Source organism: Acanthopagrus latus, chromosome 14 (assembly GCF_904848185.1).
Source record: "Acanthopagrus latus isolate v.2019 chromosome 14, fAcaLat1.1, whole genome shotgun sequence".
Classification (NCBI taxonomy): Eukaryota; Metazoa; Chordata; class Actinopteri; order Spariformes; family Sparidae; genus Acanthopagrus; species Acanthopagrus latus.
The window spans coordinates 6,107,267-6,131,780 of record NC_051052.1 but is presented as its reverse complement, the minus strand read 5'-3'; the positions used below and the strand labels follow the sequence as shown (position 1 = coordinate 6,131,780).

The 24,514-nt window shown below is 42.6% G+C and overlaps 1 protein-coding gene and 1 long non-coding RNA gene across 13 annotated transcripts in view; one reads left to right on the top strand and one right to left on the bottom strand.

Annotated features, from left to right (window-relative positions):
• LOC119032274 overlaps positions 1 to 24,514 on the bottom strand; it is a 173,810-nt gene that overhangs the window by 98,969 nt on the left and 50,327 nt on the right. For 2 of the 11 annotated variants that reach the window (XR_005078836.1, XR_005078831.1), the window contains 2 exons: positions 13,561 to 13,641; positions 11,063 to 11,659 (listed from right to left, as the gene is read on the bottom strand). The exons of 6 other annotated variants lie outside the window; for them this stretch is intronic. This is a non-coding gene — a long non-coding RNA (uncharacterized LOC119032274). Of the gene's footprint in view, positions 1 to 7,154; positions 7,646 to 11,062; positions 11,660 to 13,560; positions 13,642 to 24,514 lie in introns of those variants that run through there. 3 more of the 11 variants (XR_005078833.1, XR_005078828.1, XR_005078835.1) reach the window with 3 other exon arrangements.
• Positions 1 to 24,514, top strand: part of ntf3 (neurotrophin 3) — a 40,877-nt gene that overhangs the window by 203 nt on the left and 16,160 nt on the right. The window contains exon 1 of one of the 2 annotated variants that reach the window (XM_037121256.1): positions 23 to 109. The exons of the other annotated variant lie outside the window; for it this stretch is intronic. Within the exon in view, the coding sequence (XP_036977151.1) occupies positions 80 to 109 (30 nt within the window). The 5' untranslated portion in view covers positions 23 to 79. Of the gene's footprint in view, positions 1 to 22; positions 110 to 24,514 lie in introns of those variants that run through there. 2 annotated transcript variants of the gene reach the window in all.

Genomic DNA, 24,514 nt, shown 5'->3' with positions numbered 1-24,514 from the left:
AACAACTCTGGTTCTTTGGGAATCTGACAGGAGCGAAGTGACAGACACCAACCCAAAGTGTTCATCGGACTTTTAAAAGATGGCAAAGACTCACAAAGTTGTACTTCAGGTGAATAAATAGTGTGATGCAGCCTTGGAGCTGCTGGAGTCACAAGTAAAGCATGAATAGCTCTTAAAAGTTTCCAATTTGGCACCACAGAGGCGTCTAAATTGATTTTGAGTGCTCCCGATTAAATATTTACTTTTTATGTAACAGAGGACTTGCATGACACGTTCAGGGACTTGTTTCCTCCTCTAAGCCGGAGCTTTGGCAGGTACAACTACAAAGTAGAATGCGAGCCGCAACGCGCCGTGCGCTGCCTGGAGGCAAAGCAGCGCCGACAGACTCCCTTCTCCTACCCGTCCCTCTCACTCTGTGCACAGGTACACAGGAGGGTTGGGTCTCTCCGCAGCTCGCTTACGCACACAAACACCAGAGACTCCAGCTGCTCTCACATGCACTCGAAAGTTTTTTGCTCTTTCCAAAGGTGTGTGCGGCGTGTTTGGAGGGCGCGGAGGTGGCTGAGCGCGCACGGGGAACGGTTCAGACGTGGTTCAGCTCGTACCTTTGGATTACCGACGCTCTAATTGCGCCTCGGCTCGCTGTTTAGTGGGAGTGAAAGCCGATATGTCACAGTTGATTCCCAGCAGGAAGGCGGACTGTGCCTTGAATGTTTCTTCCCCCCCGCCTCCCTGCGCGTTTCCTGCGCCCAGTGCATGCGTGCATATTTGTTTGTGTATGCATGTAAACTATAGCCAGCGTGCGCACGAGGTGGAGGGAGCGAGCGGTGCGCAGAGGGCCTCCACAACGTCTCCTGCGCTCCTAAATCCTCCTTTTTTGGATAAATAATTTAGAACATATGAGTTTGCACGTGCCAGGAACATTTACACACGATTGTGTTGATTATAAATTAGGATAGATTAGGAAGAAGAAGTCAAAAACCAACATGTTCTTCACTTTGTTGAGCTGCAGTTTTCTGTGCAGAGTTGGGGTTAGTATGTGTTTTGCATTACATGGCATCCCTCCTTATTTTTCACCCACAGACACCAGAATTTGAATGACGGCAGCTGCTGATGTGATTACAGCCAAATAGCCTAGTAACCCAAAAATACTGCGTGCGTGCCTGTGCCCGTGTCCCCAGTCTGATCACATCACAGAACATGGGAGCAATTGTGCATAATGGCCCCAACAGTTCAGTGGGGCTGACATGACATGTGGTGCGGGGCGGCTTTTGCGTAATGGCGCTCATCAGTGGGCGTCTGGAGCCTCTGGTGGATGCTTTGCTGCTGCTGTCCGCTCGCGTGCACGCGCAGCGGAGGCCAATGGAGCAGCTGTTGCAGGCGGCGGCGGATTTGACGCAGAGCCCCTCCTGATATGCAGGCTCACAGCAGGATGAGGAAATTAGGACGCAAGGAAAGGAGGCGAGGGACAGGGGCCAGTTTAGGTCTTTAACTCCCTTTATGGGCGCTTGTGTCAAAAATGGCCTCCAAGGCAACCTTGAGACGAGCTCTCTACTCCAGCTGCAGGCTGTTGTGTGCATGTTGTCCTGCAGCTGCAGCGACTCGGTTCAACAGTGTGCATTTTGTGTTTTTAGAGGAAAAATTAGGAGTGAGGGGTGTGAACAGATCAGGGGCTGGGCTCATGGGAAGAACATAAAGTAGATAAAGGGTAGAAAGGGGCCAAAATGGCTCCCAGGTGGCTGATAATGTTACCATGGAGAGTTCCTGTTGTCCCCTTTTGACTCCGCATTCCAACCTTTATGTGCTTTTGTGTATCTCACTCCCCCTCCTCTCTCCGCTTCACTCTCCCCTTCCTGTACCACTTTCGTTTGTTGCCCCAATTTCTGTTATTTATGTCGCTGCACTTGTCGAGCAACATCAGATGACAGAAACAAAGTTCGCCTCAAGGCCTGTGACGCAGTTTGAACTCTATAGTTGCTGGTTTCAATTCCCAAACAGTGAAACTGTGAGGACAAGGCAACACCGTTGAGACACCAATGAGAAAGAACGAGTGCCAAGACGGAATACAAAATGTCTATGAAACGACTTCTCCTAAGACGTCTTGTGCAATATCTGTGGTTGGAAGCGTGCAGGTGTAAAACATGTCCTCCTGTCACACAGGGATTAACTTTCCTTGTTAATTTGAGGTCTAAACAAACAGAGATGAAGCGATGTGAGGAAACTCTCCCTCTTACTGTTTAACTTGGTCCCCGATGACTTCTCCCTGGATTACAGCGTCAGCCCGACACTCAAAGAGGAAGCGGCAGCCTGCCTGGACTGTTGCTGTTATCCCATCACAGATGTTTCATTCATTTGGGTTCATGACACCTCCAGAGGGGATCGGCAGAGGGAAGTTCCAGCGTCCTCCCCTGTTTTTGTTTTTTTCGGAAATCTGTTAACTCAATATGTGATGTTTCACGTTCCCTCCCCGTGTTGTGTCATCACGCGTGACTCCGTTTGCACTTGCACTTAAAATCTTCAGGCACTACTGACAACGAGACAGCATGACTCTTCTTCTCTTAGCTTAGTGAGAAATAGACTTCTATGTTGGACAAAATGTTAAAAGTTGTAGTTGTAACCTGAACCTGTTGGACCAAGTTCACTCACTGACAAGGAGAGAGGAGGATTTTTTTCAGTTTTGAGGGATCATTCAGTCACTCTCCCTTCACAAAGCATTTAATTCTCCCCCCAAAAAACAGATGCTTGAAAAGAGGGACTGGGGACTGGCTTAGATTGAGGACAATACTTGTTATTCCCAAATAAAGTTCTGTTTTAACCAAATAACCTCTAACTCAAACAAACTGGAGCCCAGAGCCCCATCAAGGGTTAATATAACCCTACCAGGAGGTGGTCTACATGTTGTTAGAGCTCCTGTTTGTATCTCTTAAAGCCAGCCATGAGGGTCAACCAGACGTCTCTTCAGAATGTGAGCATGGCAGATTGACACAGGAAGTCAGTCGATTAAAGGAACTTGAACAATACAACAGGTGTTTTCTTCGGGCACGTGGCCCAGCATTACATTTTGGTTTTGGCCGTCTTTGCACCCCTGCTCTCAATTGTTAAGATGCATGCGTGCATAAGAGTTGGGGAACAAAATCCACAGCCCCCCTTCAGGGCAACAACGTGTTTCAAAGTTTATTTGAACGAACCGTGATGATGTTTCTTGGATCAGGTGGACGTCTTCAAAAGTTTGTCTTTTTAGTGCAGATTTCTATCTGGTGTTTCTCCTGGACGGTGTTTCTGCTGAGTTGCAGTGAAGGGATCTGAACGTGAACACGTTGTTTTATACTGAACTGACTTCGGAAGATAATCACCGACTCGTGAATCTGCGGAGTGTGTCCCCCCAGAACCGATCTGTTAACGGCCTGTACCAGACCTTTCAGACCAGACCGCCTTGGCCTGGGGATCATCTGATTTTGGTGTTGATTCAGATCTAAATTCATTTTGGCCACTTTTATTCTCTAACCACACGGCAGTCATTCAGCACTCAGATCGATCTAACTTTGCATGTTCCTGTCATCCAGTCGCCTGCTTTACATCTGGAGGGTTTTTTTTCCCAGGGAAATCTAATTTACATTGCTTTGTGTGTCCATTTGTATGAAAAGCGATTAAAACGGAAACACTGCAAGAGGAAAAGCCTGTCGGTGACGGTATATTAACCGGTCAGATCCGATCTCAGCTGTCAGTGACTTCAGGGATCCTCGAGGCCCGCCCGTCTCCACCCGCCACTCCTCTGCAACTCTAAAAGCACTTAGCAGACATTTACTGCAGGTTGCTTCTGCTCCTCGAGACGCTGAAGGGGTTTGTGATTAATGTCAAGTGAAGCTCAAGTACGTCTCGATTAGATTTGCGTCGAATGTGGCGTTTGCAGCGAGTGGGGTCAAGCACCCGAAGGGTTTGCAGCAGGTCGGTGAACACGAGTGGCGTCACGTCACAAGATTTCTGGGTGCCGAAGTTCTTCAAACTTAAAACGTGCATCTGAACTACAAACCTAAATAGTAAAGACATTCTGCAAAGTGATGTGAGTAAACTGCAGGTCTGAGAAGCGTCATTCCAGAGAGATGAGAGAGTTGAAGGCCGCTGGTGCGTTCAGCTTGTGTTTAGGACAAAGAGGGTTTTTTTTTTCTTTTTTTCCACACTCGCCTTCCTTTCCCCTGCGCGGCTCAAGCTGCTGCGCTCATTCTATATGCTCGCAGCTTCGAGATGGTTTACACATTTAGCCGAGTGTTTACACGGCGCACATTCTTATGGCTAGTTAGAGCAAAACATACTGTAAGGATCTGGATCAGGCAGCTTTCTCTGCTCTGTGGAGCAGAAACAGGCCCGGCGCAGAGGGAGAGGAGTCGTGTGCGGAAACATCAGGACGCTCATTTAGGGGATTCATGCCTTTAACCTGTAACCTAAACTGCCTACCTTCATGTAAACAGCCCTACATCTTAGCTGAGACCTCAGCGCAGCTCCAGCCAAACTACACTTTCGTCGACTTTCCCACAATTCCCCGAGGCAGAGGAGATAGAGATCATGTGGTTTTCAAGGTGAAGCCCGGCCTTCCCAGCAGCTCAGTCATATGACGGTTCAGCCCTCCTCTTTCCGTCCGTTCTGACCCGGTAATCTGCCCCTCTGTCTCAACGATTTGCTTTATCTCCCTCATACTCACTGTCTGGATCTTTACGGCCCTCTGCTGTTCCCCTCTCTTTACGTCCCCCTCTTCATCTGGGACTCTCCACCGCCCCCACCCAGCCCGCTCTTCCTTTCCACCCTCTCCGTTTCCTCTTTAAACGGTAGACTCAGTGGCCTTCTGATAGCGTCCTGATCCCGATACGGCTGATCACTGATAGGGTCGACTGGGATGGATTCCTGTACAGGCCTATCCCTCACTTACTTATAAGCCTCTATGGATTTATGTGTGTCATGCAGATTATAATCTAGCAATTGATCCATGGATGTATGTAGGTGTTTTTTCATCCCACACATCAAGCCTAGGTTTTAGCCTTGATACAATTTTGCCAGATCGTATTTAAAGCTCCCATATTATGATCATTTTAAGGTTCACACTTTGATTTTGGGCGTCTCCTACAAAATCATCAGATGCTTTATTGTTCATAAAACACATTATATTTTCTTTTCCTGGCAATTGCTGCAGCTCCGCTATTCACACTCGTAAGGTCTCCCTCCCGGAGAGCTCGGCCTGCTCAGATTTTATCCAGCACATAGACCTGCTTAATAATCAGAAAAGACACGGGAGTGTCACTTTCAATTATGTTGGACCTTTTCAGAATAGAGAGAATTCGACTTTGCTTCCTCTCTATCCACCTTCCTCTGACAATTTCCAGTTTATTCCTCTTCATGCAGAACGTTGTGGTCAATACGGTTAATTTGTTCAAAGGCATCTCGCTGGGTTGGTTCTGATAGTCAGCCCTGTGGGCTCGTTTCTGTCTGTATGTAATCATTTTTGTCTTTAATCTAACTTATTTAAATCCAGTTACCCATAAAACACATTAATAGAAGCTGGGGGGCTGTTAATATGTTAACTGCGCCAAGGCCAGTGTATTCAAAAGTACAAGAGTAAATGTCCCACAGGCAGTGAGACAGAGTGAGTAACAATGCATAGAATCATCACAAGGGGCCTCGACCAGGCACTGTGTTATTGTTAGGGGTGGAAGTCATATTCATCATTATATGTTGAACTATAATATTTACCAGTGTCGTGTATTTTACAAAGACACATGCTCTTCATCTGAAAAGTTACGACAATTCAATTTGGCCCGCTTGATGTTTCTAGCCGAAAAAAAACGATCATTACAGTAATAATGATAAAAATATATCTAAATAATGTTTACAATGTAAAAAATATCTTTAAATATATAGGAGCCCTAATTATGAATCATTTTTTCATAATCTCAGCAAGGGTCAATTGAGGGAATTTAGGGAAAAGTTTGGGCACCATCAGCGTTTAGATTTGTTCCCTAGAAACCGGACATGAATTCTCCCAGGAACATGAAGCCCGACTGCTGGCTCCAGCTCTATCTGCTTTCACAGCTTAATGAATAATTAAAGTCATGTTTTGTGCCGCGCTGTTAGATGTTGCGCCTCTAAGGAAAACAAAAAAAAAAAAAAAGCGTTCAGTTTGTCTTTGCCACAGCGACGCCAACAATAATATCCCACTGAAACATGAGGGAGGGTGTTCACACTTTTTGTAAAGCACATGTGCCCGACACCGCTGATCTGTACCTACAGCAGGGAGTTCAGCTTCCGAGCTACAGCTGACAAAGAAGTGACAAATGTGCTGCTTAGTCAGTCAGATGAGTGTCGAAAAAAGTTGTGCAGATATTCATATTAAATTTGGTAGATGAGTCATATTGAGTGATTATATCTGATTAACCTCTGGGGTGTGTTGCATTGTTTCCTAATTATGACTATGAAAGTCAAGTTAATTTTGCTTCACACTTGTCAGTGTCAGTGGAGTTTTACACCATCTGAGCGGCTTTCTGTTGATCAAAAGAAATAATTAATGGAAATAAAAAGCAGTAGTATAAATTGGAGAGACATGGCTGCAGTGTGGCTGACTGCTTTTCTGTAATATCACCGCTGTATAAGAGCTGGAAAAAGCTGCCTCTCTCTTGTTACGGGACTCTAGTGTCCTCTCGCTCAGTGTTTACACAGATGATTCATTCACAGGAATTTAAAGAACCTCTAACAGCCCCAAAGTGTCTCGGATGGTTTAGGCGAAACTCTTGTAAGATCACAGCTCAAACACTTGGAAGCGGCCATCTTCGTTTTTTTAGTGAGATGCCTATAGGTGACATCTGCGTGGACTGATGCGTCAGGTTGGTGGCCACCTTTGATATTTGAGCTGACAGATGTTCAGATGGCCTCAGGGTGAAACCCGCTGCTTCGAGTCACCACACACACACACACACACACACACACACACACACACACACAAAGCCAATCCCTACCTGTCCCCACATTTGTTAAACTCTATCCCAAACATGAGACTAATCCCGACTTTAATCTTTACTCTAAAGACAAAATCCCTAAACTCACCCTGAACTTGGCTGTTGAGGAAGTGAGCACCGGACTGAAATGTCATGAAAGCATGCATCTTCAACATGTTACCTTTTCATTAGCTCAGAAATTCAAATCACCATGGAGACACGTGGCTCTCACTGAACAATACATTTTTCCTGCCGGTATGTTTACCCACAAGGTGAAAGTCTTGCATGAAATTCTCTTGAGATAGGTAATTGCAGTCAAATGGCTTTATTGGCTTGACCACGATCAGATACAGTACTGCCAAAGAACTTTACTAATGTCTGTAGTCATAATGTGTAATCCGTCACAGATAAAAGTGTGCCGGAGGGGTGCGTTCATGCAGTGGTCGGAGGCTCCGACATCTGAGACTTCAAAGTTGTGTGCCTGTGTGGGAGTGGTGGATGAGCAGCAGACAGACGTTGCTGCTGGGTATTATTTTCTTTAAATGTGGTTTTCCAAGTGCTGTATGTCCCCCAGGTGCCATCAGCACAGTGTTCTCAGGATCTGTGTCCAGTGTCTAGTTGGGTTTGTGCTTCATGTGAGGGGTTAACAAGAGTCCTGCTGGAGATACCTATGGAATAGATTTTGATTCTGAATGAAGTGTCACATTTCACACATTGTTTATATTGCTGGAACCGTTCACTTAAAGGGAAAGTTCCCTCAAAAATGAAAATTCAGTCAGGTGAAGTTTTACAGTCCACAAAACATTTCTGGAGCTTCACAGCAAAACAGCGTTGCAGCATTCTGCTAAACAACTGAAGTAGATGGGGACCTCTTTTAAAGCATAAAACAAAAACAAAAACAGAATTGGTATATGGGCATCTGCTCTCCATCTACTTCAGTTGTTTAGGGGGAATTCTGCAAGGCTGTTTTGTAGATAATGACTATATTTTCATTTTTGCAGTGAACTAATCCATTAAACTTTGTGATACAGAGCTATGATGGGCCTCACACAAACCTAGAGTACTGAAGTTATATCCAGCTGACTTCTGTTTGGCCTGATTTCATTACTGCGTAATGGACTATGGCCTTGGCAATTGTGATACTCTTGAGAATTTGTAGTTTTAGCAATGGACCATAAACTTTGCCAAGATGGGGTTTTGCACAATTACAGCACTGGTTTTCCTGCATGGTGATTGATGATGTCCCTGCCTAATCTGTAGCCTTCTTCAAAACATCTGCCAAACTAACCATGAAACAACTCCAGTCAACTCAAAGGCCTATTTTCACATATTTCTGGACTTTTCCTGTGTGTGACTGCATTAAAACATGGACAAACTGAAGACCGAACGCAGGATGGATGGAGGATGAAAACACAAACAAAGACCAACTATAGAAATATTTGGGCTTCATCACCACTGAACAGCACAACCTGTCGCCACAGTGCGTGTGGAAGGACAGTCGAGGTTGGTTTGTTTACATCTAATTAGCATGGCAAAGTACAATTGGGAAAGTAGAGATTAGATGTTGGAGGAAGGAAGACCGTTTTTTTTGTTTGTTAGGGTTGGGGTTAGCTGAATAGAGCTGTTAACATCATGCAAAGGCAAATGAAGGCTTCCTGGCAGATTCAAAAAGCTGCACTCATTCAAATATTGGAATACAGTAAACAATAGACAGATAATGTGACGCCGAGTCGTATAGCTCTTTCCTGTGAATGTCAGTACTTTCCCATCCCTGACATCCATCAAGATTTATAGTAGTTCAATTCTATTTTGTTTCTGAGTGCAGGCCCAGACAACCTTCAAAAGGTGATAATTGAGGGAAACTAGTTGCACGTTGGAAGCTCTTCCAAACAAAATACTGGTTGGCAGCTGCTGTCTCGCCTCCAGATTATTGCCAATTTACTACTGCTGGCAAGGAGCCTCGTTTTACATGCACAGATAACCTCTGTGATAGACACACAGACCTGAACATGTGAAACATGGTAGCGTGCAAAAATGTTTGGGAGTGGAGAGATTATCTGATATTTAACACATTTCTAAATATGCGTTTGAACTATAATAATAAACATCATTAATATTGCACCTTTAAAAACAGAGTTTACAAAGCGTTTTGACAAACAAGCAAAAGAAGGAAACACGAAACACTCAATAGTCAAGCAAACACAAGGAAGCCGAGTCTAAGGTGAACAATTGTAATTCTGCGAGACTTATCTCCTCTGCAAGTTTGTTCCAGCGACCAGAAGGGCCCCACCAGAGGATCTAAGGCTACCAACAGGCTCATCCTGGGTCATCATTTCTGCTTTGTAACTTGGGGCAAAGACTTGGACAAGCTTTAAAAATAATCAGCAAAATATATCTGGAAAATTGACCAAAACAAATCCAATGTTTCACTGTGTGTTACTCACGTGAGTTACTGTGCTAATGCTTGTGCTAACTTAGTTCATAGTAAAGTACAATCAATAGCTGGAATCATGTGACTTTTGAACTTTGAGATAGTTCATCTTCCTACCTGACTTTTCTCCATTTTTTGTTTTGTTGTCTTTGTATAAATATGAAGTGGTATCCCTGTTTTTCTGATTCAACATTTGCGCCATTCGCACACTCTTTTTTTTTGTGAATAACGCAAATTTTGCATATTGATGTCGTTTGATTTCCCTATTTGCATTAGCATGGGCAATTTTAGTTATATCCGCAACTTTGCATGGAGAACAATTCTCCTTGCTTTCTGTCCATACATGCTTTAATATTCAACAGCCATGTTTGGGGCTAGTTGAGTCCGTACACAAGCTAAAAGCTGACATCCCAATGCTAACACGCTCAATAATAATGCTAGCATGTTCATTTGTACTAAACACCAACATGATAAACAATCTTTAGCAGGCATAGAGTTTACCATTTTAGTTTAGCATGTTTGCATTGTAACATTACATCTGGGGCTGTAAACTTACAGCAATCTATCCCATAATATTTAGGACAATTCATACATTTCTCGGCAACCCTTTCAGTTGGTGTCAAGATATTTCACTTAATCACAGATGTCAGCCTCATGGCGGTGCGACATGAAACCGTCAGAAGATCAGTAATTTAGGATGTCTGTGCAAAATGTATTGGAATCCATTCAGTAACCCTCGAGATATTTTAGTTCAGCTCCTGATACACACTGCCATCTCTAGAACTAGTAGCATCACTAAAAAGCTTGGTGATTGATGATGTTCCTGCCTAATCTGTAGCCTTCTTCAAAACATCTTCCAAACTAACCATCATGGCTCTCTTTGACTATGTTCACCACACCATTCATGTGACTCCGAGCTTCATATGAACAGAAATAAAACTGCACTGTGTATTCCAATTGGGACATCTTGGCTATGTGTGGTTAAGTGACACAGCATGACACTAGTCAGACATAGTTAAATCCGAACTAAGTGAATCTAAATTCAGCCGAGAGCAGATTTATTGCAGTGCTGGCCGCTTGGATGAGAAGTGTTGGTGCAGAAGAGAGGACGGATGACAAAAAGAGAGATGTACAGTGGAATATCTTGATTGATGGTTTTTGGACGGACTTCTCACTGAATCTTCCAAACGCTTGTAAACAAAATAATTTCAGATGAAAATGAATGTGACTTTGTTATAATTACCCCTGTTCTTTTAAATATATCTTATAATCAGTCATCCTGGTATGACTGGAGCCGTGATGAGTCCTGGCGTCACCAGATTATCAGTCCGTGTGTTTTAATTTAGTTTAGTTTTGTTTTGTTTTTAACTGAAATAGGATAAGTACTGGTTTGGACAGAGGAGACAGCAGTGCGTTACTTCCAATAGTACTGAGTTCCTCGCACTTTAAACATCTGTTTTGGCATTCAGTGTCTGGTAGTCCCCTCATTTCTTGCCTCTGGATCCATTTGTGGTAAAATGAAAGTCTTACTGCTAGTCAGAAGTTAATGGAGGCTGAGAAAGCAAGCCATGAAATTCTAGAAATTCTGTCAAATAGATGACGGATGACATTAATCACCCAGAATATGATTCTCAGAACTATCAGAGAACAGAAAGATAAACACATTTGAGTTTTATTCAGAAATCAGATAACCAAAACCAAAACAAGGTCTACTCCATGAATGACAGTACAGTATTTAAACCAACAGCCTTTAAAGAGTAATGTGCATTCTCTGGTATGATAAGACTCAGGTCAGGATTTGTCCCTTGGATTGGGAGATTGAAGGTATGATAGCCAGGTTATCTGAGGACGAAGTGCCAACTTGATGCAGCTTGAACTTGCTTTGAATACCCCACCCTCTGTGTCGAGTAGAGTTTTAGAAAGAAGCCAGAAACTTTTAACATTATATAATCTGGGCAAATGGGAATAACATATCAAAGAAAGGAGGCGTTCCCTGTTGCACTCTGTATCTGAGATAGAAAGTAAAGCAAAGCGGGTGCCACTTTTAAAGTTCTGTTATCTTGAATCTTGAGACCTCTTCACCAAAATAGTTGTTTTTGGAGATTGAAACATTATGAAATATTGGTGAATTTCAGGCAGTAAACATTTTGCAATGCAAACACATACATTTGCACCGACAAATAAACTGGTTCGGGGAGGCTTCTATCCAAAGAGCGTGACAGCGTCGAGGTGTTTTCAGAACTGGCAGCCACTGTGGAACAAACAAATACCATATGTATGTTTGACTTATGATAACCTACAATTAAAGTAATCATCTCCAAACATTTACAATCACCTGAACCTAACCCAAACTCTATAATCTTAAAAGAACCTGCACTGACAGCCAGCCAGATGTTCTCACTTTGGCAGGAAGTCCTCATTGTTGAAAACTTTGGCTGATCTGTCATATGTACCAGATTATGGGATAATGGTATATAAAAAAAAGGCAAAGTAACAGTAGCTGAGCTGAGAACAGCAAATAATCAGTGAAATGTTTCTGTAATGTAAAATACATCTAAAGTTAGCTGTGTTAGCTAAAGTGACTATGTTGTCATATTTGAAAATTAAGTTGTCATGGTAAAAAGTAAAGCAACAGTAGCTGTGTCAGTGTCAAGTTAGTGAAATTCAATCATGTGTCTATTATATGTAGTGTTGGGCAAGCTTCTTGGAAAGTGTAGTGAGCTAAGCCACCAGTTAGTCTACAGTAAATTCAGCTTCACTACACAGAAGCTACCTACCTCACTGTTTTTGTATTTGATTAATGTCAAGCGGCTGTAATAAAGTACTCTATCCATCTACAAGTATCCCATATAACTGGCAGTTTCAAAAGTGGCATTTTTTATTAGGCCCACTCTGTGCTAGCAGCTATATCTACATACATTTTAAACTAATAATTTTGACTGAGCACCATACTTTGGTTTTGTAGAAATTGCACTTTTGTTGTACCCTCTGCTGGTTAAAAAAAAAAGAAAAAAAAATCACAAAAGTAGTACTTCAGAGTAACGTAAACTTTTCAAATGTTTCTCTGTTCCCTCATTTTCCCACCTCTTACCTCCTATATGTAACGTTACTGTACTTGTTTATTATTTAAGTTTGTCTTTTTGTCTCAGGATCATTTCATCTCCGTCCTCCTTACTCTCTGCCGTCTTTCCAATAAGTAACATAACTCACTCAAACTCACTTGTTTGTAATCCCCTGCAGCAGAGACATTGTAGGCATCAGCCCAAGGACTGGTTTGTGATGTCACCGTCATACAGAAGTGCTTCTGTCAGCTTCACATACATCAAATATCTGCTTTGGCCACCACAAATATAGCTGGGGATTTCCCTACTTCTCATCAAAATATCCAGTTCTTGCTGCAACAAATTGGACTGGAAGTTGTCTTAATTTGGCCTTAAAAATATCCAACAAACACAGGCCTTGTAGTCTTTCTTAACTCACGCCCTCCATCTTCTGGCATGACAGTCAGTCCATTAACATGTAAAACTCTATGACGTGTTGTTTTGTCAGTCTGGTACGCAGGACATGCACAACTGTGAACATGTCGGTGGTTTGCAGAAACTTAACCTGCTAGCATTTTATGGGCTCGAACTGAGAAAACATGTGCCACTTTTTAATTAATTTAGCATTTTACAGAGGAAGAATTGTATTTATCTTCACACATTACGGCACAGAAACACAATAAACACACAAATGCACGCACACAGTTCTTTCAATTTCTCTGAGATTCTTTCCGACAAACAGGAAAAAAACAAAGACGTGGGCTATAAAAAAAATTATCGGTGCAGGCATCAGTCTGGCTACAGTGCTGGGCACCTTCACTGTAACACTGGGATCCACAGGCAACAAGAACTGATTTTAGGAAACCCAGTCAGATGACAAATACTGCCGGGGAGAAGGAGGCAGCAGAGCGGAGCCTATTGTGAAGAAAATTCATGACCTTTGTTCCGGAAACTCAGTAATTGTTGTTGTTGACACACTTTTTTAAAATGTAGTTCAGTTCATTCTTCAGGCGAAGATTGATCATGTGTTCTGCATGTGACACGCGACATTAAGACTCAATTGATCCGTATCTAATCGACCGTGGTTTTGGAGCTAATTAACTGTACTTACAAGAAGGGGATGTGCGGATTTAATTTGAGGACTCCGATTTCTTCCACGTGATGTCGGGGACATCATGTGCCGTCAAAAACACTGAGGTCAAAAGTTGAAAGGAAAAAAACAATTACATTTGAAAAAAATGTACTTTGTACGTTACTCTGGAATATTACCTGTTGCATGTTAATACTATGAAACACATTCATCATAGAATATGAAACGTAAGAAACTATAAGATATGGGACCCACGTCAAATTCACAGAACACAAGTTAAAATATGCAATTAAACAAGTCCAGCAGGGAGGAACTCTGTGGTCCAAGCGCCTAATGCAAAATGGAGCTAACGGTGTACCGACTCTAGCAAATGAGGAGGACAAGTCCAGCCCTGAATAGAGCTTAAACCAGTGGTTAAAAAAAGCTGAGACACCCTCCTGCAGTGCACACTGACAGGATCTGCTCTGGCCTTACACCTCAAGAGTCCAGCGAGTCTGTTGCAGCTTATTTTAGAGTTGGACAAAAAATGTTTTAAGTGTTAAGCAACATTATACAAGTTATTTTTTTTTACCATAGAATAACAGCTTCAAAATCATGTTGATGGTTCAGCGTCTTGTAACAGGGTGAATTATGTTCCCATCTTCGCCCCCCCATCACTTGTTACTGCACTGTGTCCCTTCAGCGAGAGAGTGGTTACTTCCATGTTTACGTCAACATACAAGATTTCAGCACGTCACATTTTTATTTCGTTATGAGTTTTGTTTGTGGTCAGCACCTACATCACGTCTGACAAACTGTCACGAGACCTGGGATTTGTATTGACGACAGTGGCGCTGCACTCAGAGACTGTGGGGGGGGGGGGGGGGGTGCCGAGTCACACAACATGCCAATTTCTACATAATGATGCTTTAACATTTTACATTTTAGTCACCTTTATCTTTCATAGTTTTAGTCGATGAAATGTAAATCCATTTTCGTCAACATGTTTGGGATGGTTTGGGAAAGTACCACCTGAAATTCTGGATATCAGTGACAGGGATGCATTGTTTAGACTTTGACAGGTGGTCTTGCAGGAGAATATGCAGTTTTGGATTGTCCTCACTAACATAGTGAGTTAGTCAACATGAGATCCGCCTCATCAACAAAGACAACACATACATTTCCTCAATGTTTCTTTCTCCCTTTAACATTTCGCCTCAGTCATAGGAAAGAAGTCATTGACACACGTTTTGCACCATAAAGTTACTGTCACATTACAATCCTCTGAGCATATGTAACTGGATCACAGCCAATGAAAATATGGTGCAAAAAAAGTGAATAAATTGCTACAAATTGTCACATAGACGGTTCTTTGCAATATGCTGAGATTTTAAAACCTCACAGTTATTGTTGAGCTTTTTGGGCCTTTAACTGCCCACTTTGCCTGCTTGGTAATCCAGCCGTTGCCCCTGGACCATTAATCCAGGAAATACTACCATCATAGACACACACACTCACACACACACCCACACCCACACTGAAGCAAGGTCAAAGCCAGTGTTGAGCCCTGCAGTCTATTCCTGTGTCTGTGATTCTATTAGGCTTGACACCGGATTAGCTTCCCTGATCTCTGCGGCTGATTTGGGTTGGTTATTATAACCTATTACTGCAGTGTCTGTCTCTCACTCTCGCACACAGCCAGAGCCAACGCTCCGTCTGCCACATCTCCGACGGAGCGTTCGGATCGCACACCGGCAGATCCCACTGCTGAGGCTTCACGTCGGGCCTGTGGAGAGTTTTAAGTGTAGGACAATACTGCAAATGTAACTAGAGTGCTTTCACCAAACAAGTGTGTCAGTGTGCTTGGGAGAAAACAAATGATGCGAGAAATTGAGTTAAAAAAACGGAGGACAGCTGGAAGAGAGAGCACAAACCTCTGCTCAGTGTATGCGTGTGTGTATGCGTGTGTGTGTGTAACCCCAGTCAGAGTGGACCTTGTCAGATGTGGGGCATAATGAAAAACCACATCAAAGTAATAACGCGTCGCCTTTTGAGAGAGCCGCAGAAATCTAACACTGCTGCCAGCCCTGTTGTGTCTGCCTGGCCCCGCTGTGCAAGGAGGAGACGGACGGAGGCTTTTCTTCTTCCGTTCCTCCCTCTCTCTTTCACACGCTGGGCCAAACAAGCGCGTGCCGACGCCGCTGCACCCGTTTATCCAACCGGTTGGGCAGGGACAAACATGTGCCGCCGAGGGTCAAGAGTCTGCAAATTCAGTTCGCCGCACAAACACTTGAGCAGCTGGTTTCACTCAGTGGGTCGTCTATGTTTAAAGTGTGAAGCCTCTGATAAACAGAAACACACTCCGGTGACACGGTATGATGTTACCTGCTCGCTGTGGCCCCTCGGTGGTAAATAGTAACGTACTCCTCGCACCGCTGTGCTGTCCCACGCATTTAGCTGCTTTAGAGACAGCCCACTAGATAACATGAAGGAGTTGCATTATGGGAAACATAGGATTTAAAGATATAAAATGAAGCGTTTCTGCATTGAAATACCTTAGTTGTATATTTTTTGTATATATTTTAGTTGTATATTTTGTTGTATAATGTTCTAAATGATCCCAAATGTTTTCATTTCCCAAACCCAGGGAAATCTGTAGTTTCATGCAAGCCAACGGCAGGTATCATTTGGCACCTATCATTACAACTTGAGAGGCATAAAGTAAGTGAGACTGTTGGCAAACGTGATTGAATGTAACATAGATTAAACTTAAAGCAGAAAAAGACGATAACATCCCCCCACTGACAGCTCCTCCCTGTGGTTTTACTTCGCACACTCCTGTTGCAAAGACAGCGTTAGCAACGCGGCTGCTGCTAGCAGCCTGGCCACTGTCCGAAGCAAAAAAAAACAACTGTAAGACTTCCAATTTGACCCAGTCTCAGTGCTATGGAAAAAAACACACAAGACAGACTTTGGTTTTGAGCGGTTCCAGTCCATCTGGTAATGGGAAACCCATATCAGTGACGGAACAGTCTTGTCTTAACACTGGAGCGTTAGCCATAGAGTGAATACCATTCGTTCATTCTTATCTTACCTGGCTTTCTATCACTCTCCCTCTTTGCCTCATTCATCAGCAGGGTTCCACTTCTTTTGCAGTGAACCGTTATTCCAGTCGTTCCACTGTTACCTGGGAATGGAGACCCGGGAAAACACTGCCTCTTGCTGTTTTGGCTGGCACCAGCTGATGCGCTTCCTTTGAGCTTTAGTTTGACTTTTATGGAAAGAGTCCACCCAGGTAGCAGACGGAATTGCATGTTTTTGCAATGTTTTTCTCGGGAACTAATCTTCACCGGAATGGTGTCATTTCCCAGCGATTACATTGTGCAGTCAGTATTTACTCAAGAACGATTCATGACAGCAAAAACAGTTGCCAGTTTAAATGTTATTTCAACATTTCTGCCAAGTCAAGCCAGATAGATTCTTGCCTGCAATGTTGAAAGACAGCAGCTCCCATCATTCGATGGTTCTTAGCGTCAGTATCAAGCTAGCCTTTTGATTTAACTGTTTTGTTCAGTGTTTTGTACTGTGTGTTCAAGAGCTTGAGGAATACTTCCACCAAAGGTCAGGGTAGCTCAGGTGCTGCTGCTTCAACCTGTCCGCCACACGTCCCACAACTTAATGGAAGTGCAGTGCTAAAGTTTAGATGCAGAAACACATTTCTGCATGTTAGCCCTGATATGCAAATGAGGTTTGCAACAATGTGGCTCGCTACATCTCCACTTTGCGCTAATTTATTGGGTGTGTTACAGTAGTAGAGCCCAGTGGTTGCTTCAGAGCAAATTCCAAAGTCTTCACAACATCATTAAAGGCGCCCTGAGGGGTTTTTGGATTACATTCAGTGCTACTCACCAAAACACGTGTTTCTTGAGGCCCTACAAACACGTTGCATCCATTTCCTTTCAAAGAAAAACTCACATTTTTCGGATTTGAAATGACGAGGTCTCTGATTGGACTTATATCAGGGCGGTTGTGTTTCACAGGAAGTGTCTTAACCCTAAGCCACCACACATATTGTTTACATGTTTATTTGCCTGCAGTCTTCCTCTTTCCTGCCTTTGCCAGCCGCACTGCTGCATTTCTTGGTATGTTGTAAGTCAGTGGAATAGTGTGGAATGACTGGTGGTAATGTGTTTTGCATTGCAGGTATCCTCACAAACAACCCACGGAATGGGTACCTGCTGGTAAAGAGGTCAAAAACTCCACAGGATGCCTTTAAGTCACCTCAGTGGTGGACTTTAAATAGGGTCTCGAAGTTCACTGATGTTGGGGTTCCAGTGTTAAAGTTCAACTTTCTCAGTTACAAATCGTTGGCATTTGGAGGCACAGGCTGCTTTAATTTGTATCGTATTTCCTCCAAAATTGTGCAGTGAAGTAAACTGGATTTTACTAACCATTCTGAAGAGTTGACTTTGTATTATACTACTGTTGTAGAATCAAATGTATTTGATACTTGGTCCTGTAGTGTTTATGGGAACAATCTGTACTTGGCTGTCATGCTCCATTGTTGGTTTTAGCTGATGGATAGACTCACTGACAGACAGGAAGCAGCTATGAAGTCCATTGTCTGAGCAGGACCTCCAGTTGGCTCCCATGGATAATCTGAAGCTCCGAAAAAACAGAAAGGCGCAACGATGACTGATGGTTATTCCCTTGCCTCACTCCATACAATTGTTCATGTCTTTACCAAGTCAAACGAGATGGGAAAGGACAGGGGTCACTTTTGAAAACACTGTCAACTTTTCAACATTTGCGGTGGAAAAACACTCTGTTTGACTGTCGCTGGTTGCCTTTTGAGCATGAATGACTTTCACTGTGAGAAATGAGATATGAGGACTGGGAACAGCGATCAGACTGTCATGTATGTAGATGATCAGTATGAATACTGTCTCTTTCTTTTGTCCCTGGTTTATATCAGATTGGCTGCAGGGTGTTGGTTCTTGTTTGTTTCCTCTGTCAGGTGAAGGAATGTGTACCTGTAGGTCCGTATGCATATGGTACAACTGTGTGCACCTTTACACCTTTTCACAGCACTTTTTATCAAACAGCTTACACACAGATTAACATCACTTTCCCTTTCATACACAAACGCCACACCAAAGAGGCTTGCTTTTGCAGCCACCCTCTGGCACAAGTTAGTTTTTTCTTTTTTTTTTTCCAAGGCATAATTGCGGTGACTAGGATGACTCACCTGGCAGGAGGCAGCGAAACATTCAGAGGATAATTCACTGTTATGATTGGAATTCTGCCCTTCCCTTCACTTACCCTAACACCCTGGGGGTGAAAAGAGAGTGAGGTGGGAGGTGGAGGAAGACAAGCAGCATAAGCCGCCCTGTCTTAACAGCCTAAACCATAAAGTAGAGATTCAAATGTACTTAAATAAAATGTGTTGTGTTCAAGTACTTCTCTGCCCACAGGAAGTAGACACTTGCAGGAAATAGTGAAATATAAAGCTCTATAATCAGGGATGTGGTTTTGGTGTCAAAGGTGATCTGGTTTCTGTCTGTAGTCTGTTTGCAGTCCTGGTCTGATCATGTTTGAGCTGGCTTTTATCAATTAAAGATGACTTAGCTTTTACTTAGCTTTTGTGTATGTTTATGGAGATTAGCAGATGTGTTTGACTAGCGCACGCAACAGGAAGTCTTAGCCCATGTATCTGTCATCCACTGGTGACACTCAAAGCCCCCAAACACTGGCCATCGCCCCCAGAAGCTAAATTGTTGTCAGGCAATAGCTAATGGGTTCCAGCATTGAACAGAAATTATAAAATGACTGACAGTGATAGTTCAATAATTTGGGAAATCCACTTGCTCTCTTGCTGCGAGTCAGATGAGAACATCAATACCACTCTCATTGAGTCTATGCAGAATATGAAGCCATTGCAAGCATCTGGTTAGTTTAGCTTTGCACAAAGCCCTGAAACAGAGGGAAGCATCTAGGTATCAAAACTTTTCAACTATTAAACTAATGTGTTATATGTTGTTCAGGTAATTTGCAGGATATTTGAAGTGTACAATCAACCTGTTTTGGTTTAACAAGGTTATTTCTTAGCTATGTGCTGTAAGGTAGGCAACCAGCAGAAAAACCAGGAAGTGACTACGCTCGGTCAGAAAATATGCACCTAACCCCTGTCAAATCACAGCGTGTTGTTTTTAGACCATGCTTTTTACTAGTAATAACTGCTAAGCTAATTGAATTATATGCTAGGCTTATTAATTCGGGGGATAGGTTCATACTTTGCAATAAGACACGAGAGTGATATCAGTCTCTAAATCTAACTTTCTAAAAGGAAGCTTATGTTAAACTGTTGCTACAATTGTAACTTTAGGTGGACTTTTAAAGAAAGACGTTTGATGTGTAAATGTGCAATGTGTTAGAATTTTAGGTTAAAACATTCAAAAATTTACCAAAATTATAAGCAGAATCTGAAGAAATGAGAGTATGTGAAAAAAGTCTATGTATACTGTTGTAGAAACATCAGCTGAAGTTAGCATGCTAACCAGCTAGCAGCAAACAGCTGGCAGTAGTTAGCAGTTACTCTGATGATATTCTGCACCCCCATGTGTTTGGAATATTAATTCCAAACAAGACAGGTGGCCAATTCTTGCATACTGCACATTTAAGCAAGATGATGTTGCAAAAAGATAAAGTGGTCTGTGTTTTACAGTGTAAAGTGCCACACTTAAGGAATTTCCCAACAGACTTTAAACCACTGTGTTTGCTCCTTCTTTCTTCATATTGTTTTCCATTTAGGCTTCTAATGCGGCAGGGGTGTGGATGAAGTGGGTTCAAAAACCTTGATAGTCTCCGACCTGTGTGGAATCCAGTGCTTGAAATCTCCAGGGATGTTTCAGGAATTTCTTGATAAGTGGAAAACTTGTAAACTCCTATGTATTCTCCCTGGTTTATCTCACAGAATCAGAAACAGACCAGATGGTGGGAGGTTTTAAGATGAGAAAATGCAGGTGGATCAGTTGCAATCAACGCCTCCATTCCTGTTTTTCTTTCTCTAGTCCACATACTGTGTCCTCGTGTTGAATGTTAGCAGTGTTTGAATGGAACTCTCTACAAGTTTAGCTGCATTAAAACACTTTGGCCTTCTTCAATTTTGTACTTCATTACCACAGAAGCCACTTGTAAATAGCTGTGTTATTTAAATGGGACCACTCAGCATACCTTTGATTCCAAGCATATCTGTGTTTATCCAACAGATTTGACCAGCAGTGTTAATCACATTATTTCCAGCGACTCTTTCTGTTGGATCACTCAAGACATTTCACAAACTTTTCATATTCCTTTGAAGTCTTTCTCCGCTGATGGGAGTTTGCAGAACTTGGCTGGAAACTGAGCTGTAGTCTGGATGTCTCTGTCATTTTTACCCCTCTCCCTTTCTTTCTCTCCCTCTGTGCCGTAACATCTGGAGTCAATTGGACAGTATTAGGGCTCAGACATTGCCGGGCGAAAATCCCTGTGGAGGATTTGCTGGTTTGGCACACTGCTCGCTAAGCCCCGTCACTAAGCGCACTGAATGTAACATCACTTGGGGTCTCCACGGTAACCGCAACGCAAACCATCCCTCGCCGTCCAACGTCCCACTGTCTCAGATTGGTACAGCTGTGGTTTCCCTGAGCCAACAGGTTTTTCTGCTCGGAGCCACAGAGAGAAGTCATCTTAACTAATGGATCGGGGGGTGGATTGTTTTAAAAAAAATGTTATTGATGGTAATTGTTCCTGATGTGAACTGAGTGCAGCGAGTTGATTTTAAACAAGGCTTTGACGTACATTAGCTGATACAGCACTGATGTTTATTGGACTAAAGTAGTTTACAGTGTGTCAGGGAAACTGGTCACACACTGTTGGTGGTCCAGACTATGGAACACTCCAGTGTGTGTTGACCAATGTCACGCTCAGGAAACCTCAGGAATTGATGCTTGTTAGTGCGGTCAGGATCGACTTGAGATTATTTTTTTGTTTCCTCCGTTTTGTGATGCATCCTAAAATGTAAGATCGTATATCAACAGTATTTAACTGCAATCAAATGTATTTGCTTTTTAACATGTAATCACATTATTTTCAAAGTGATGTACAAATGTAGTATTAGCATTGTTGCATCAGTCCTCTCTGTCAATAGTGCCAATCTTAGTTGGAAATTACAGAAGAAACCAAAGTTTTATGTTACCACATGAAGCTGAACTAACCACAGCTTTATCAAACATGTTATCACCAGAGATTCTGGTTCCAGTACTTCCTAAGCCGTCTCTGTTGCTCAAACACCTCAACTGTTTGCTTGTTACGTGTATCTGCAAAGTGTGAGATTGCTGCTGATAATTCTTGTGGACTCGCGTTTCATTGACTCTACAGCATTTCCTCACCAGCTGCAGTCTTTTTTCAGTTAACTTTTAAAAAGGAGACGGACTACTGGGTTTAATCCTAAAAAAAGCGCATCAGTTTGCCTCATACTGTCCAGGGTTGCAGCACTATAATCCCCCCTCAGTCTGAAATGCTCTGTCGCTTTAAGCCCCCCCTCCTAAATATACAGTCTGCCCTGATTGGTCAGCACACACATGCCTGACCCAGCACTGCTAACAACAACAACAGAGCAGCTCTGCTAAATTAATTCGTAAGTGACAAACTATCCCATAAACATAAATTATGCAGATGTGTGACAGGAGCAGTGTTTTCTGTGGGAGAGAGGAGCTTCTGTTGCTCTGTTGACCTTTTTAACTTTAAAGATCTCTACAGGCACAAGAAGATACATAAAACACTAAAAACTCAAAGGTCTCCCTTAAGTTTAGGGCGTTCTGTGTTAGGTTTATCAATTTATGATGTTTAAATGTTATCAAAGATTTGGCACCTTTTGTTGACATGACATTTGAGGTTAAAAGTAAATAGTACTAGATTATAGTAGAAAGTAGGACATCTCTTTAGGTATATGATCCAGAGTTGTTAGACCTGATTTATTTGTATTCATTTTTCACTAGTAAAGCAGACTCAAGTTTGTTCCACCATCTATCACGCTGATTTACAGCAAAAGCTCTGGTGATGAGACAAACAGCGCTAATGAAACATGGATCAGTGAGTCATGGACTGATATGTGACATATTTACAAAGTAAGAATGCAGGCGCTGTTTGAACTAGACTCTTCATCACTCACTTTTTCTCAAGCAAGATCCTTGTTTGGTTTATCAGCTCATCTTTTTACTTCAAATGCTGATGATGAATGTTTCACATTACACCTTATAATCCTTATTTATGCCGAGGAATAGCGTTTGTTCAGTGTAGCCGTCTTCTTCTGCAGGTCGAGGCAGATTTGTAAACGAAAAGAAATCAGACAGGACTGAGTGTGAATCCAAGTTCTCATCAATCACGCTGCTGTTTCATCTTTTATTAAGGCTCTATGCTATTGTTTAAAATTTTTTTCGTGCGTTTTTTTTTCTTGCTCTACTAAAAAGAGCTTTCTTTTGATTTTCAGCTGTAACTGTATACTGTGCCACATGACTTGGTGTTCACATTTTTTGTTTTCTTGCCCTTCTCTTAACTGATATAATACCCTCAGTGTGACAGGAGACATTTTCATGCTCATTTTCAGGTTCATTTCATTTTGGATTACTAATGGAAAAGGTTTACATTAAAAAAAAGCCTCAGTTTTCTCATACTCCTCTGTGAGGAGGCGTTTCAGGAGCAGTGTTTCCAGTGGGAAAAAGGGTCTCCCATTGGCTGTCATTCATTTAACTTTCTAAACCTTTAACATGCTCAAGAATCTATAAAACACACTCCATGAAAGGAAAAGAAAAAAAGAAAAAAAACAAAACATAAAACAGTTGAGAATTTATTTGCGTTATCTGTAACCATGTATCTCATGTTTGTTTCTAGCAACCATCTATAAGCAGCCACGTGGTGTAGCACTTGATGCAAAGAAAGAAAGGTCATGTACGGTCATTAAAATCTTCCCGCGGGCAGCATGCATGACGGTGAGAGACATGCAGGAAATGAACGTTTTCTAGTAGTTACCACACGAGTTGGCAGAGCCACCGTGAAACACATATAGCTGTGCGTCAGTTACAGCACAGTCGGAACCTGTTTGTCTAATCGGATTGCTTTGCTGAAAGCGTCTGTTGTGTAACTGAGTCAGTGGAACAGCTGAGCAGCATCCACCTGAAGCCATGCAGGGAAAACTGGCTTGTAGGTTTTGTTGACTTTAAGTATGACAAGCGAAATGCAAGTTAAGACTTTAATAAGTTATGTTGTTTTCACTGCTGGGATTTTGGAAGATCTCTGTGTTGTTAGCAGCGGCATTCAAATTCACGGCCCACCGGTCTGTGTACTGTGAGGTTTGAATGACTCGGAGATGTTCGGGGGTTAGGCACGCCTGCGCCGCTTTCCTCCAGCTACAAATGCAACGGTGAATCTTTAATTAATTTGGAGCATGTGTCCTTTACGATTTTAGCCCTGGCAGCCACGGCAGAAGTTTAATCGCCTGACTTCGACTCAGGATCAGTACAGCGTAGACCTCATGTGCTCTTGTCAAGTACGGTTGCAGCGAATTGAGTTGAATAACCCTTTTGTTGTGCAGAGTAAATTTGCACATGGAGGATAAGCAGCAGCGAATAATAGATAAGTAAATGTCAGATCTACTTGTCAGATTGTGGGGAATTATATCACAAGATACTGATTTCGTGCAAGGCCCATCAGAACTATCATAATGTGCCAGGTTGTGTCTCATTTTTTATTTTAATTATGACGTTAAAATTGGCATCCAATAACACAAGGTCACAAGTCTGAATTGCTTTCCTTTCCTTTCCCTCTGTTCTACAACAGTTGGCCCGCCTTATTGAGCGTTACTGCCAATAGATTACCAGGCTTGCGTCCCAGTTACAGTCAGTTCAGAGGTTAGACAGTGATTTGCTGGTCACTGTCGATTTTGTAGCCCAATTCCTTC